The sequence below is a fragment of the Cydia splendana genome, chromosome 21 (genome assembly GCF_910591565.1).
Source record: "Cydia splendana chromosome 21, ilCydSple1.2, whole genome shotgun sequence".
NCBI lineage: Eukaryota > Metazoa > Arthropoda > Insecta > Lepidoptera > Tortricidae > Cydia > Cydia splendana.
Window position 1 is genome coordinate 227,969 of NC_085980.1, and position 13,419 is coordinate 241,387.

At 66.9% G+C, this 13,419-nt stretch overlaps 2 protein-coding genes across 2 annotated transcripts in view; one reads left to right on the forward strand and one right to left on the reverse strand.

Annotated features, from left to right (window-relative positions):
- LOC134801353 (claspin-like) overlaps nucleotides 1–13,419 on the reverse strand; it is a 416,093-nt gene that overhangs the window by 115,271 nt on the left and 287,403 nt on the right. The window lies entirely within an intron of this gene.
- LOC134801178 (G protein-coupled receptor kinase 2) overlaps nucleotides 1–13,419 on the forward strand; it is a 95,904-nt gene that overhangs the window by 78,114 nt on the left and 4,371 nt on the right. Inside the window, exon 10 of the mRNA XM_063773725.1 lies at nucleotides 341–544. Coding sequence (XP_063629795.1) covers nucleotides 341–544 — 204 coding nt within the window. The remainder of the gene's footprint in view (nucleotides 1–340; nucleotides 545–13,419) is intronic.

Sequence of the window (13,419 nt, forward strand, 5' to 3'; positions counted from 1 at the left end):
TAATGTAATGAAGGACTATGTTTAAAATGTATGATATTAAAATAAATGATTCTTAAAAAGTTTAGGGCTCATTTATGTATCGTGAGGCTCAATATCACGTAGGTATGCGGCCGCATCCGTCGAAAGAATTTTAAATTTCGTTAAACTCGGAGAATAAAAAGGATCCAAAGTTTTCACTTTAGATTTTTTGACGAGGACGAAAGGAAGGAAAGAACCGCGAGAGACAAAACGTCAAGGTTCAGAACTCGCGGGAGGGTTCGTTCGATTCGTATCGGATCAACGTAACATTCGAATGTAACGTAAATTTGAAGACGGCCCCGCCTGACTTTTTGCATTGCAGCACGAACAGGAGAAGTACTCGAGCAAGTTCAGCGAGTGCGCGCGCGCGCTGTGTGCCGCGCTGCTCGCCAAGACCCCCGCCGCCCGCCTCGGCTGCGGAGCCGGCCGGAGAGGCGCGGCGCAAGTCAAGCAGCACCGCTTCTTCAACTCCCTCAACTGGGCGCGGCTCGAGGCCGGCATGGTGGACGCGCCCTTCGTGCCCGACGTGAGTACCGCCACTGTGTCTAGGCTCGGCTGCGGAGCCGGCCGGAGAGGCGCGGCGCAAGTCAAGCAGCACCGCTTCTTCAACTCCCTCAACTGGGCGCGGCTCGAGGCCGGCATGGTGGACGCGCCCTTCGTGCCCGACGTGAGTACCGCCACTGTGTCTAGGCTCGGCTGCGGAGCCGGCCGGAGAGGCGCGGCGCAAGTCAAGCAGCACCGCTTCTTCAACTCCCTCAACTGGGCGCGGCTCGAGGCCGGCATGGTGGACGCGCCCTTCGTGCCCGACGTGAGTACCGCCACTGTGTCTAGGCTCGGCTGCGGAGCCGGCCGGAGAGGCGCACAGCAAGTCAAGCAGCACCGCTTCTTCAACTCCCTCAACTGGGCGCGGCTCGAGGCCGGCATGGTGGACGCGCCCTTCGTGCCCGACGTGAGTACCGCCACTGTGTCTAGGCTCGGCTGCGGAGCCGGCCGGAGAGGCGCACAGCAAGTCAAGCAGCACCGCTTCTTCAACTCCCTCAACTGGGCGCGGCTCGAGGCCGGCATGGTGGACGCGCCCTTCGTGCCCGACGTGAGTACCGCCACTGTGTCTAGGCTCGGCTGCGGAGCCGGCCGGAGAGGCGCACAGCAAGTCAAGCAGCACCGCTTCTTCAACTCCCTCAACTGGGCGCGGCTCGAGGCCGGCATGGTGGACGCGCCCTTCGTGCCCGACGTGAGTACCGCCACTGTGTCTAGGCTCGGCTGCGGAGCCGGCCGGAGAGGCGCACAGCAAGTCAAGCAGCACCGCTTCTTCAACTCCCTCAACTGGGCGCGGCTCGAGGCCGGCATGGTGGACGCGCCCTTCGTGCCCGACGTGAGTACCGCCACTGTGTCTAGGCTCGGCTGCGGAGCCGGCCGGAGAGGCGCGGCGCAAGTCAAGCAGCACCGCTTCTTCAACTCCCTCAACTGGGCGCGGCTCGAGGCCGGCATGGTGGACGCGCCCTTCGTGCCCGACGTGAGTACCGCCACTGTGTCTAGGCTCGGCTGCGGAGCCGGCCGGAGAGGCGCGGCGCAAGTCAAGCAGCACCGCTTCTTCAACTCCCTCAACTGGGCGCGGCTCGAGGCCGGCATGGTGGACGCGCCCTTCGTGCCCGACGTGAGTACCGCCACTGTGTCTAGGCTCGGCTGCGGAGCCGGCCGGAGAGGCGCACAGCAAGTCAAGCAGCACCGCTTCTTCAACTCCCTCAACTGGGCGCGGCTCGAGGCCGGCATGGTGGACGCGCCCTTCGTGCCCGACGTGAGTACCGCCACTGTGTCTAGGCTCGGCTGCGGAGCCGGCCGGAGAGGCGCACAGCAAGTCAAGCAGCACCGCTTCTTCAACTCCCTCAACTGGGCGCGGCTCGAGGCCGGCATGGTGGACGCGCCCTTCGTGCCCGACGTGAGTACCGCCACTGTGTCTAGGCTCGGCTGCGGAGCCGGCCGGAGAGGCGCGGCGCAAGTCAAGCAGCACCGCTTCTTCAACTCCCTCAACTGGGCGCGGCTCGAGGCCGGCATGGTGGACGCGCCCTTCGTGCCCGACGTGAGTACCGCCACTGTGTCTAGGCTCGGCTGCGGAGCCGGCCGGAGAGGCGCTGAGCAAGTCAAGCAGCACCGCTTCTTCAACTCCCTCAACTGGGCGCGGCTCGAGGCCGGCATGGTGGACGCGCCCTTCGTGCCCGACGTGAGTACCGCCACTGTGTCTAGGCTCGGCTGCGGAGCCGGCCGGAGAGGCGCACAGCAAGTCAAGCAGCACCGCTTCTTCAACTCCCTCAACTGGGCGCGGCTCGAGGCCGGCATGGTGGACGCGCCCTTCGTGCCCGACGTGAGTACCGCCACTGTGTCTAGGCTCGGCTGCGGAGCCGGCCGGAGAGGCGCACAGCAAGTCAAGCAGCACCGCTTCTTCAACTCCCTCAACTGGGCGCGGCTCGAGGCCGGCATGGTGGACGCGCCCTTCGTGCCCGACGTGAGTACCGCCACTGTGTCTAGGCTCGGCTGCGGAGCCGGCCGGAGAGGCGCGGCGCAAGTCAAGCAGCACCGCTTCTTCAACTCCCTCAACTGGGCGCGGCTCGAGGCCGGCATGGTGGACGCGCCCTTCGTGCCCGACGTGAGTACCGCCACTGTGTCTAGGCTCGGCTGCGGAGCCGGCCGGAGAGGCGCACAGCAAGTCAAGCAGCACCGCTTCTTCAACTCCCTCAACTGGGCGCGGCTCGAGGCCGGCATGGTGGACGCGCCCTTCGTGCCCGACGTGAGTACCGCCACTGTGTCTAGGCTCGGCTGCGGAGCCGGCCGGAGAGGCGCACAGCAAGTCAAGCAGCACCGCTTCTTCAACTCCCTCAACTGGGCGCGGCTCGAGGCCGGCATGGTGGACGCGCCCTTCGTGCCCGACGTGAGTACCGCCACTGTGTCTAGGCTCGGCTGCGGAGCCGGCCGGAGAGGCGCGGCGCAAGTCAAGCAGCACCGCTTCTTCAACTCCCTCAACTGGGCGCGGCTCGAGGCCGGCATGGTGGACGCGCCCTTCGTGCCCGACGTGAGTACCGCCACTGTGTCTAGGCTCGGCTGCGGAGCCGGCCGGAGAGGCGCACAGCAAGTCAAGCAGCACCGCTTCTTCAACTCCCTCAACTGGGCGCGGCTCGAGGCCGGCATGGTGGACGCGCCCTTCGTGCCCGACGTGAGTACCGCCACTGTGTCTAGGCTCGGCTGCGGAGCCGGCCGGAGAGGCGCGGCGCAAGTCAAGCAGCACCGCTTCTTCAACTCCCTCAACTGGGCGCGGCTCGAGGCCGGCATGGTGGACGCGCCCTTCGTGCCCGACGTGAGTACCGCCACTGTGTCTAGGCTCGGCTGCGGAGCCGGCCGGAGAGGCGCACAGCAAGTCAAGCAGCACCGCTTCTTCAACTCCCTCAACTGGGCGCGGCTCGAGGCCGGCATGGTGGACGCGCCCTTCGTGCCCGACGTGAGTACCGCCACTGTGTCTAGGCTCGGCTGCGGAGCCGGCCGGAGAGGCGCACAGCAAGTCAAGCAGCACCGCTTCTTCAACTCCCTCAACTGGGCGCGGCTCGAGGCCGGCATGGTGGACGCGCCCTTCGTGCCCGACGTGAGTACCGCCACTGTGTCTAGGCTCGGCTGCGGAGCCGGCCGGAGAGGCGCGGCGCAAGTCAAGCAGCACCGCTTCTTCAACTCCCTCAACTGGGCGCGGCTCGAGGCCGGCATGGTGGACGCGCCCTTCGTGCCCGACGTGAGTACCGCCACTGTGTCTAGGCTCGGCTGCGGAGCCGGCCGGAGAGGCGCGGCGCAAGTCAAGCAGCACCGCTTCTTCAACTCCCTCAACTGGGCGCGGCTCGAGGCCGGCATGGTGGACGCGCCCTTCGTGCCCGACGTGAGTACCGCCACTGTGTCTAGGCTCGGCTGCGGAGCCGGCCGGAGAGGCGCACAGCAAGTCAAGCAGCACCGCTTCTTCAACTCCCTCAACTGGGCGCGGCTCGAGGCCGGCATGGTGGACGCGCCCTTCGTGCCCGACGTGAGTACCGCCACTGTGTCTAGGCTCGGCTGCGGAGCCGGCCGGAGAGGCGCACAGCAAGTCAAGCAGCACCGCTTCTTCAACTCCCTCAACTGGGCGCGGCTCGAGGCCGGCATGGTGGACGCGCCCTTCGTGCCCGACGTGAGTACCGCCACTGTGTCTAGGCTCGGCTGCGGAGCCGGCCGGAGAGGCGCGGCGCAAGTCAAGCAGCACCGCTTCTTCAACTCCCTCAACTGGGCGCGGCTCGAGGCCGGCATGGTGGACGCGCCCTTCGTGCCCGACGTGAGTACCGCCACTGTGTCTAGGCTCGGCTGCGGAGCCGGCCGGAGAGGCGCACAGCAAGTCAAGCAGCACCGCTTCTTCAACTCCCTCAACTGGGCGCGGCTCGAGGCCGGCATGGTGGACGCGCCCTTCGTGCCCGACGTGAGTACCGCCACTGTGTCTAGGCTCGGCTGCGGAGCCGGCCGGAGAGGCGCACAGCAAGTCAAGCAGCACCGCTTCTTCAACTCCCTCAACTGGGCGCGGCTCGAGGCCGGCATGGTGGACGCGCCCTTCGTGCCCGACGTGAGTACCGCCACTGTGTCTAGGCTCGGCTGCGGAGCCGGCCGGAGAGGCGCACAGCAAGTCAAGCAGCACCGCTTCTTCAACTCCCTCAACTGGGCGCGGCTCGAGGCCGGCATGGTGGACGCGCCCTTCGTGCCCGACGTGAGTACCGCCACTGTGTCTAGGCTCGGCTGCGGAGCCGGCCGGAGAGGCGCGGCGCAAGTCAAGCAGCACCGCTTCTTCAACTCCCTCAACTGGGCGCGGCTCGAGGCCGGCATGGTGGACGCGCCCTTCGTGCCCGACGTGAGTACCGCCACTGTGTCTAGGCTCGGCTGCGGAGCCGGCCGGAGAGGCGCACAGCAAGTCAAGCAGCACCGCTTCTTCAACTCCCTCAACTGGGCGCGGCTCGAGGCCGGCATGGTGGACGCGCCCTTCGTGCCCGACGTGAGTACCGCCACTGTGTCTAGGCTCGGCTGCGGAGCCGGCCGGAGAGGCGCACAGCAAGTCAAGCAGCACCGCTTCTTCAACTCCCTCAACTGGGCGCGGCTCGAGGCCGGCATGGTGGACGCGCCCTTCGTGCCCGACGTGAGTACCGCCACTGTGTCTAGGCTCGGCTGCGGAGCCGGCCGGAGAGGCGCGGCGCAAGTCAAGCAGCACCGCTTCTTCAACTCCCTCAACTGGGCGCGGCTCGAGGCCGGCATGGTGGACGCGCCCTTCGTGCCCGACGTGAGTACCGCCACTGTGTCTAGGCTCGGCTGCGGAGCCGGCCGGAGAGGCGCACAGCAAGTCAAGCAGCACCGCTTCTTCAACTCCCTCAACTGGGCGCGGCTCGAGGCCGGCATGGTGGACGCGCCCTTCGTGCCCGACGTGAGTACCGCCACTGTGTCTAGGCTCGGCTGCGGAGCCGGCCGGAGAGGCGCGGCGCAAGTCAAGCAGCACCGCTTCTTCAACTCCCTCAACTGGGCGCGGCTCGAGGCCGGCATGGTGGACGCGCCCTTCGTGCCCGACGTGAGTACCGCCACTGTGTCTAGGCTCGGCTGCGGAGCCGGCCGGAGAGGCGCACAGCAAGTCAAGCAGCACCGCTTCTTCAACTCCCTCAACTGGGCGCGGCTCGAGGCCGGCATGGTGGACGCGCCCTTCGTGCCCGACGTGAGTACCGCCACTGTGTCTAGGCTCGGCTGCGGAGCCGGCCGGAGAGGCGCACAGCAAGTCAAGCAGCACCGCTTCTTCAACTCCCTCAACTGGGCGCGGCTCGAGGCCGGCATGGTGGACGCGCCCTTCGTGCCCGACGTGAGTACCGCCACTGTGTCTAGGCTCGGCTGCGGAGCCGGCCGGAGAGGCGCGGCGCAAGTCAAGCAGCACCGCTTCTTCAACTCCCTCAACTGGGCGCGGCTCGAGGCCGGCATGGTGGACGCGCCCTTCGTGCCCGACGTGAGTACCGCCACTGTGTCTAGGCTCGGCTGCGGAGCCGGCCGGAGAGGCGCGGCGCAAGTCAAGCAGCACCGCTTCTTCAACTCCCTCAACTGGGCGCGGCTCGAGGCCGGCATGGTGGACGCGCCCTTCGTGCCCGACGTGAGTACCGCCACTGTGTCTAGGCTCGGCTGCGGAGCCGGCCGGAGAGGCGCACAGCAAGTCAAGCAGCACCGCTTCTTCAACTCCCTCAACTGGGCGCGGCTCGAGGCCGGCATGGTGGACGCGCCCTTCGTGCCCGACGTGAGTACCGCCACTGTGTCTAGGCTCGGCTGCGGAGCCGGCCGGAGAGGCGCACAGCAAGTCAAGCAGCACCGCTTCTTCAACTCCCTCAACTGGGCGCGGCTCGAGGCCGGCATGGTGGACGCGCCCTTCGTGCCCGACGTGAGTACCGCCACTGTGTCTAGGCTCGGCTGCGGAGCCGGCCGGAGAGGCGCGGCGCAAGTCAAGCAGCACCGCTTCTTCAACTCCCTCAACTGGGCGCGGCTCGAGGCCGGCATGGTGGACGCGCCCTTCGTGCCCGACGTGAGTACCGCCACTGTGTCTAGGCTCGGCTGCGGAGCCGGCCGGAGAGGCGCACAGCAAGTCAAGCAGCACCGCTTCTTCAACTCCCTCAACTGGGCGCGGCTCGAGGCCGGCATGGTGGACGCGCCCTTCGTGCCCGACGTGAGTACCGCCACTGTGTCTAGGCTCGGCTGCGGAGCCGGCCGGAGAGGCGCACAGCAAGTCAAGCAGCACCGCTTCTTCAACTCCCTCAACTGGGCGCGGCTCGAGGCCGGCATGGTGGACGCGCCCTTCGTGCCCGACGTGAGTACCGCCACTGTGTCTAGGCTCGGCTGCGGAGCCGGCCGGAGAGGCGCACAGCAAGTCAAGCAGCACCGCTTCTTCAACTCCCTCAACTGGGCGCGGCTCGAGGCCGGCATGGTGGACGCGCCCTTCGTGCCCGACGTGAGTACCGCCACTGTGTCTAGGCTCGGCTGCGGAGCCGGCCGGAGAGGCGCACAGCAAGTCAAGCAGCACCGCTTCTTCAACTCCCTCAACTGGGCGCGGCTCGAGGCCGGCATGGTGGACGCGCCCTTCGTGCCCGACGTGAGTACCGCCACTGTGTCTAGGCTCGGCTGCGGAGCCGGCCGGAGAGGCGCGGCGCAAGTCAAGCAGCACCGCTTCTTCAACTCCCTCAACTGGGCGCGGCTCGAGGCCGGCATGGTGGACGCGCCCTTCGTGCCCGACGTGAGTACCGCCACTGTGTCTAGGCTCGGCTGCGGAGCCGGCCGGAGAGGCGCGGCGCAAGTCAAGCAGCACCGCTTCTTCAACTCCCTCAACTGGGCGCGGCTCGAGGCCGGCATGGTGGACGCGCCCTTCGTGCCCGACGTGAGTACCGCCACTGTGTCTAGGCTCGGCTGCGGAGCCGGCCGGAGAGGCGCACAGCAAGTCAAGCAGCACCGCTTCTTCAACTCCCTCAACTGGGCGCGGCTCGAGGCCGGCATGGTGGACGCGCCCTTCGTGCCCGACGTGAGTACCGCCACTGTGTCTAGGCTCGGCTGCGGAGCCGGCCGGAGAGGCGCTGAGCAAGTCAAGCAGCACCGCTTCTTCAACTCCCTCAACTGGGCGCGGCTCGAGGCCGGCATGGTGGACGCGCCCTTCGTGCCCGACGTGAGTACCGCCACTGTGTCTAGGCTCGGCTGCGGAGCCGGCCGGAGAGGCGCACAGCAAGTCAAGCAGCACCGCTTCTTCAACTCCCTCAACTGGGCGCGGCTCGAGGCCGGCATGGTGGACGCGCCCTTCGTGCCCGACGTGAGTACCGCCACTGTGTCTAGGCTCGGCTGCGGAGCCGGCCGGAGAGGCGCACAGCAAGTCAAGCAGCACCGCTTCTTCAACTCCCTCAACTGGGCGCGGCTCGAGGCCGGCATGGTGGACGCGCCCTTCGTGCCCGACGTGAGTACCGCCACTGTGTCTAGGCTCGGCTGCGGAGCCGGCCGGAGAGGCGCACAGCAAGTCAAGCAGCACCGCTTCTTCAACTCCCTCAACTGGGCGCGGCTCGAGGCCGGCATGGTGGACGCGCCCTTCGTGCCCGACGTGAGTACCGCCACTGTGTCTAGGCTCGGCTGCGGAGCCGGCCGGAGAGGCGCACAGCAAGTCAAGCAGCACCGCTTCTTCAACTCCCTCAACTGGGCGCGGCTCGAGGCCGGCATGGTGGACGCGCCCTTCGTGCCCGACGTGAGTACCGCCACTGTGTCTAGGCTCGGCTGCGGAGCCGGCCGGAGAGGCGCACAGCAAGTCAAGCAGCACCGCTTCTTCAACTCCCTCAACTGGGCGCGGCTCGAGGCCGGCATGGTGGACGCGCCCTTCGTGCCCGACGTGAGTACCGCCACTGTGTCTAGGCTCGGCTGCGGAGCCGGCCGGAGAGGCGCACAGCAAGTCAAGCAGCACCGCTTCTTCAACTCCCTCAACTGGGCGCGGCTCGAGGCCGGCATGGTGGACGCGCCCTTCGTGCCCGACGTGAGTACCGCCACTGTGTCTAGGCTCGGCTGCGGAGCCGGCCGGAGAGGCGCACAGCAAGTCAAGCAGCACCGCTTCTTCAACTCCCTCAACTGGGCGCGGCTCGAGGCCGGCATGGTGGACGCGCCCTTCGTGCCCGACGTGAGTACCGCCACTGTGTCTAGGCTCGGCTGCGGAGCCGGCCGGAGAGGCGCACAGCAAGTCAAGCAGCACCGCTTCTTCAACTCCCTCAACTGGGCGCGGCTCGAGGCCGGCATGGTGGACGCGCCCTTCGTGCCCGACGTGAGTACCGCCACTGTGTCTAGGCTCGGCTGCGGAGCCGGCCGGAGAGGCGCACAGCAAGTCAAGCAGCACCGCTTCTTCAACTCCCTCAACTGGGCGCGGCTCGAGGCCGGCATGGTGGACGCGCCCTTCGTGCCCGACGTGAGTACCGCCACTGTGTCTAGGCTCGGCTGCGGAGCCGGCCGGAGAGGCGCACAGCAAGTCAAGCAGCACCGCTTCTTCAACTCCCTCAACTGGGCGCGGCTCGAGGCCGGCATGGTGGACGCGCCCTTCGTGCCCGACGTGAGTACCGCCACTGTGTCTAGGCTCGGCTGCGGAGCCGGCCGGAGAGGCGCACAGCAAGTCAAGCAGCACCGCTTCTTCAACTCCCTCAACTGGGCGCGGCTCGAGGCCGGCATGGTGGACGCGCCCTTCGTGCCCGACGTGAGTACCGCCACTGTGTCTAGGCTCGGCTGCGGAGCCGGCCGGAGAGGCGCACAGCAAGTCAAGCAGCACCGCTTCTTCAACTCCCTCAACTGGGCGCGGCTCGAGGCCGGCATGGTGGACGCGCCCTTCGTGCCCGACGTGAGTACCGCCACTGTGTCTAGGCTCGGCTGCGGCGCCGGCCGGAGAGGCGCACAGCAAGTCAAGCAGCACCGCTTCTTCAACTCCCTCAACTGGGCGCGGCTCGAGGCCGGCATGGTGGACGCGCCCTTCGTGCCCGACGTGAGTACCGCCACTGTGTCTAGGCTCGGCTGCGGCGCCGGCCGGAGAGGCGCACAGCAAGTCAAGCAGCACCGCTTCTTCAACTCCCTCAACTGGGCGCGGCTCGAGGCCGGCATGGTGGACGCGCCCTTCGTGCCCGACGTGAGTACCGCCACTGTGTCTAGGCTCGGCTGCGGCGCCGGCCGGAGAGGCGCACAGCAAGTCAAGCAGCACCGCTTCTTCAACTCCCTCAACTGGGCGCGGCTCGAGGCCGGCATGGTGGACGCGCCCTTCGTGCCCGACGTGAGTACCGCCACTGTGTCTAGGCTCGGCTGCGGCGCCGGCCGGAGAGGCGCGGCGCAAGTCAAGCAGCACCGCTTCTTCAACTCCCTCAACTGGGCGCGGCTCGAGGCCGGCATGGTGGACGCGCCCTTCGTGCCCGACGTGAGTACCGCCACTGTGTCTAGGCTCGGCTGCGGCGCCGGCCGGAGAGGCGCGGCGCAAGTCAAGCAGCACCGCTTCTTCAACTCCCTCAACTGGGCGCGGCTCGAGGCCGGCATGGTGGACGCGCCCTTCGTGCCCGACGTGAGTACCGCCACTGTGTCTAGGCTCGGCTGCGGCGCCGGCCGGAGAGGCGCGGCGCAAGTCAAGCAGCACCGCTTCTTCAACTCCCTCAACTGGGCGCGGCTCGAGGCCGGCATGGTGGACGCGCCCTTCGTGCCCGACGTGAGTACCGCCACTGTGTCTAGGCTCGGCTGCGGAGCCGGCCGGAGAGGCGCGGCGCAAGTCAAGCAGCACCGCTTCTTCAACTCCCTCAACTGGGCGCGGCTCGAGGCCGGCATGGTGGACGCGCCCTTCGTGCCCGACGTGAGTACCGCCACTGTGTCTAGGCTCGGCTGCGGCGCCGGCCGGAGAGGCGCGGCGCAAGTCAAGCAGCACCGCTTCTTCAACTCCCTCAACTGGGCGCGGCTCGAGGCCGGCATGGTGGACGCGCCCTTCGTGCCCGACGTGAGTACCGCCACTGTGTCTAGGCTCGGCTGCGGCGCCGGCCGGAGAGGCGCGGCGCAAGTCAAGCAGCACCGCTTCTTCAACTCCCTCACCTGGGCGCGGCTCGAGGCCGGCATGGTGGACGCGCCCTTCGTGCCCGACGTGAGTACCGCCACTGTGTCTAGGCTCGGCTGCGGAGCCGGCCGGAGAGGCGCACAGCAAGTCAAGCAGCACCGCTTCTTCAACTCCCTCAACTGGGCGCGGCTCGAGGCCGGCATGGTGGACGCGCCCTTCGTGCCCGACGTGAGTACCGCCACTGTGTCTAGGCTCGGCTGCGGCGCCGGCCGGAGAGGCGCGGCGCAAGTCAAGCAGCACCGCTTCTTCAACTCCCTCAACTGGGCGCGGCTCGAGGCCGGCATGGTGGACGCGCCCTTCGTGCCCGACGTGAGTACCGCCACTGTGTCTAGGCTCGGCTGCGGAGCCGGCCGGAGAGGCGCGGCGCAAGTCAAGCAGCACCGCTTCTTCAACTCCCTCAACTGGGCGCGGCTCGAGGCCGGCATGGTGGACGCGCCCTTCGTGCCCGACGTGAGTACCGCCACTGTGTCTAGGCTCGGCTGCGGCGCCGGCCGGAGAGGCGCGGCGCAAGTCAAGCAGCACCGCTTCTTCAACTCCCTCAACTGGGCGCGGCTCGAGGCCGGCATGGTGGACGCGCCCTTCGTGCCCGACGTGAGTACCGCCACTGTGTCTAGGCTCGGCTGCGGCGCCGGCCGGAGAGGCGCACAGCAAGTCAAGCAGCACCGCTTCTTCAACTCCCTCAACTGGGCGCGGCTCGAGGCCGGCATGGTGGACGCGCCCTTCGTGCCCGACGTGAGTACCGCCACTGTGTCTAGGCTCGGCTGCGGCGCCGGCCGGAGAGGCGCGGCGCAAGTCAAGCAGCACCGCTTCTTCAACTCCCTCAACTGGGCGCGGCTCGAGGCCGGCATGGTGGACGCGCCCTTCGTGCCCGACGTGAGTACCGCCACTGTGTCTAGGCTCGGCTGCGGCGCCGGCCGGAGAGGCGCGGCGCAAGTCAAGCAGCACCGCTTCTTCAACTCCCTCAACTGGGCGCGGCTCGAGGCCGGCATGGTGGACGCGCCCTTCGTGCCCGACGTGAGTACCGCCACTGTGTCTAGGCTCGGCTGCGGAGCCGGCCGGAGAGGCGCACAGCAAGTCAAGCAGCACCGCTTCTTCAACTCCCTCAACTGGGCGCGGCTCGAGGCCGGCATGGTGGACGCGCCCTTCGTGCCCGACGTGAGTACCGCCACTGTGTCTAGGCTCGGCTTCGGCGCCGGCCGGAGAGGCGCGGCGCAAGTCAAGCAGCACCGCTTCTTCAACTCCCTCAACTGGGCGCGGCTCGAGGCCGGCATGGTGGACGCGCCCTTCGTGCCCGACGTGAGTACCGCCACTGTGTCTAGGCTCGGCTGCGGAGCCGGCCGGAGAGGCGCGGCGCAAGTCAAGCAGCACCGCTTCTACAACTCCCTCAACTGGGCGCGGCTCGAGGCCGGCATGGTGGACGCGCCCTTCGTGCCCGACGTGAGTACCGCCACTGTGTCTAGGCTCGGCTGCGGCGCCGGCCGGAGAGGCGCGGCGCAAGTCAAGCAGCACCGCTTCTTCAACTCCCTCAACTGGGCGCGGCTCGAGGCCGGCATGGTGGACGCGCCCTTCGTGCCCGACGTGAGTACCGCCACTGTGTCTAGGCTCGGCTGCGGCGCCGGCCGGAGAGGCGCGGCGCAAGTCAAGCAGCACCGCTTCTTCAACTCCCTCAACTGGGCGCGGCTCGAGGCCGGCATGGTGGACGCGCCCTTCGTGCCCGACGTGAGTACCGCCACTGTGTCTAGGCTCGGCTGCGGAGCCGGCCGGAGAGGCGCTGAGCAAGTCAAGCAGCACCGCTTCTTCAACTCCCTCAACTGGGCGCGGCTCGAGGCCGGCATGGTGGACGCGCCCTTCGTGCCCGACGTGAGTACCGCCACTGTGTCTAGGCTCGGCTGCGGAGCCGGCCGGAGAGGCGCGGCGCAAGTCAAGCAGCACCACTTCTTCAACTCCCTCAACTGGGCGCGGCTCGAGGCCGGCATGGTGGACGCGCCCTTCGTGCCCGACGTGAGTACCGCCACTGTGTCTAGGCTCGGCTGCGGAGCCGGCCGGAGAGGCGCGGCGCAAGTCAAGCAGCACCGCTTCTTCAACTCCCTCAACTGGGCGCGGCTCGAGGCCGGCATGGTGGACGCGCCCTTCGTGCCCGACGTGAGTACCTCCCACTCCCGCCACCCGAGACGACCACCGGACTAATATTATCGGCCCCGACACCTTTCGATTGGCCTATTAATGAAACTTAGATTGAGCTAACGAACTGTTTCATTTCAAGAAAAATATAACACAAAAGTAGGTCCGAGATACAAAATACACGGGAAGAACAGAAATAAGACGAGACGTGATGACGTAGTATTACGCCGACATTATATTATTTTTTTAATATATAAGATTTTTAATATTGTATATATGTTAGTTTGTGAGGTATGTATCTGTAGGCCTTAGTTGCCTGAAAATAAATGCTTTAATTGATTGAATACACGGTCGTCCATCTCCATGCGAACGAATCGATCGGGTGTTGACATCGGGAGCGCATGAAGTAGCATCGATGCTCTCGGGAGCGCGGCGCGGTGCGCGCGCCGGCGCCGCCCACAGCGGCCGCACCCGCGGTCCCAGGTTAATCCTGGAAGTATCCGGCAGTGCGGTATGACAAAACGGTCACAAATATTTTATATTTTTAGAAATCTATACCTAGTTATTTACAATAACGCCAGTAGTCAAATTTGATAATCTCTGATAATAAATAACATATTCCGTTTCAG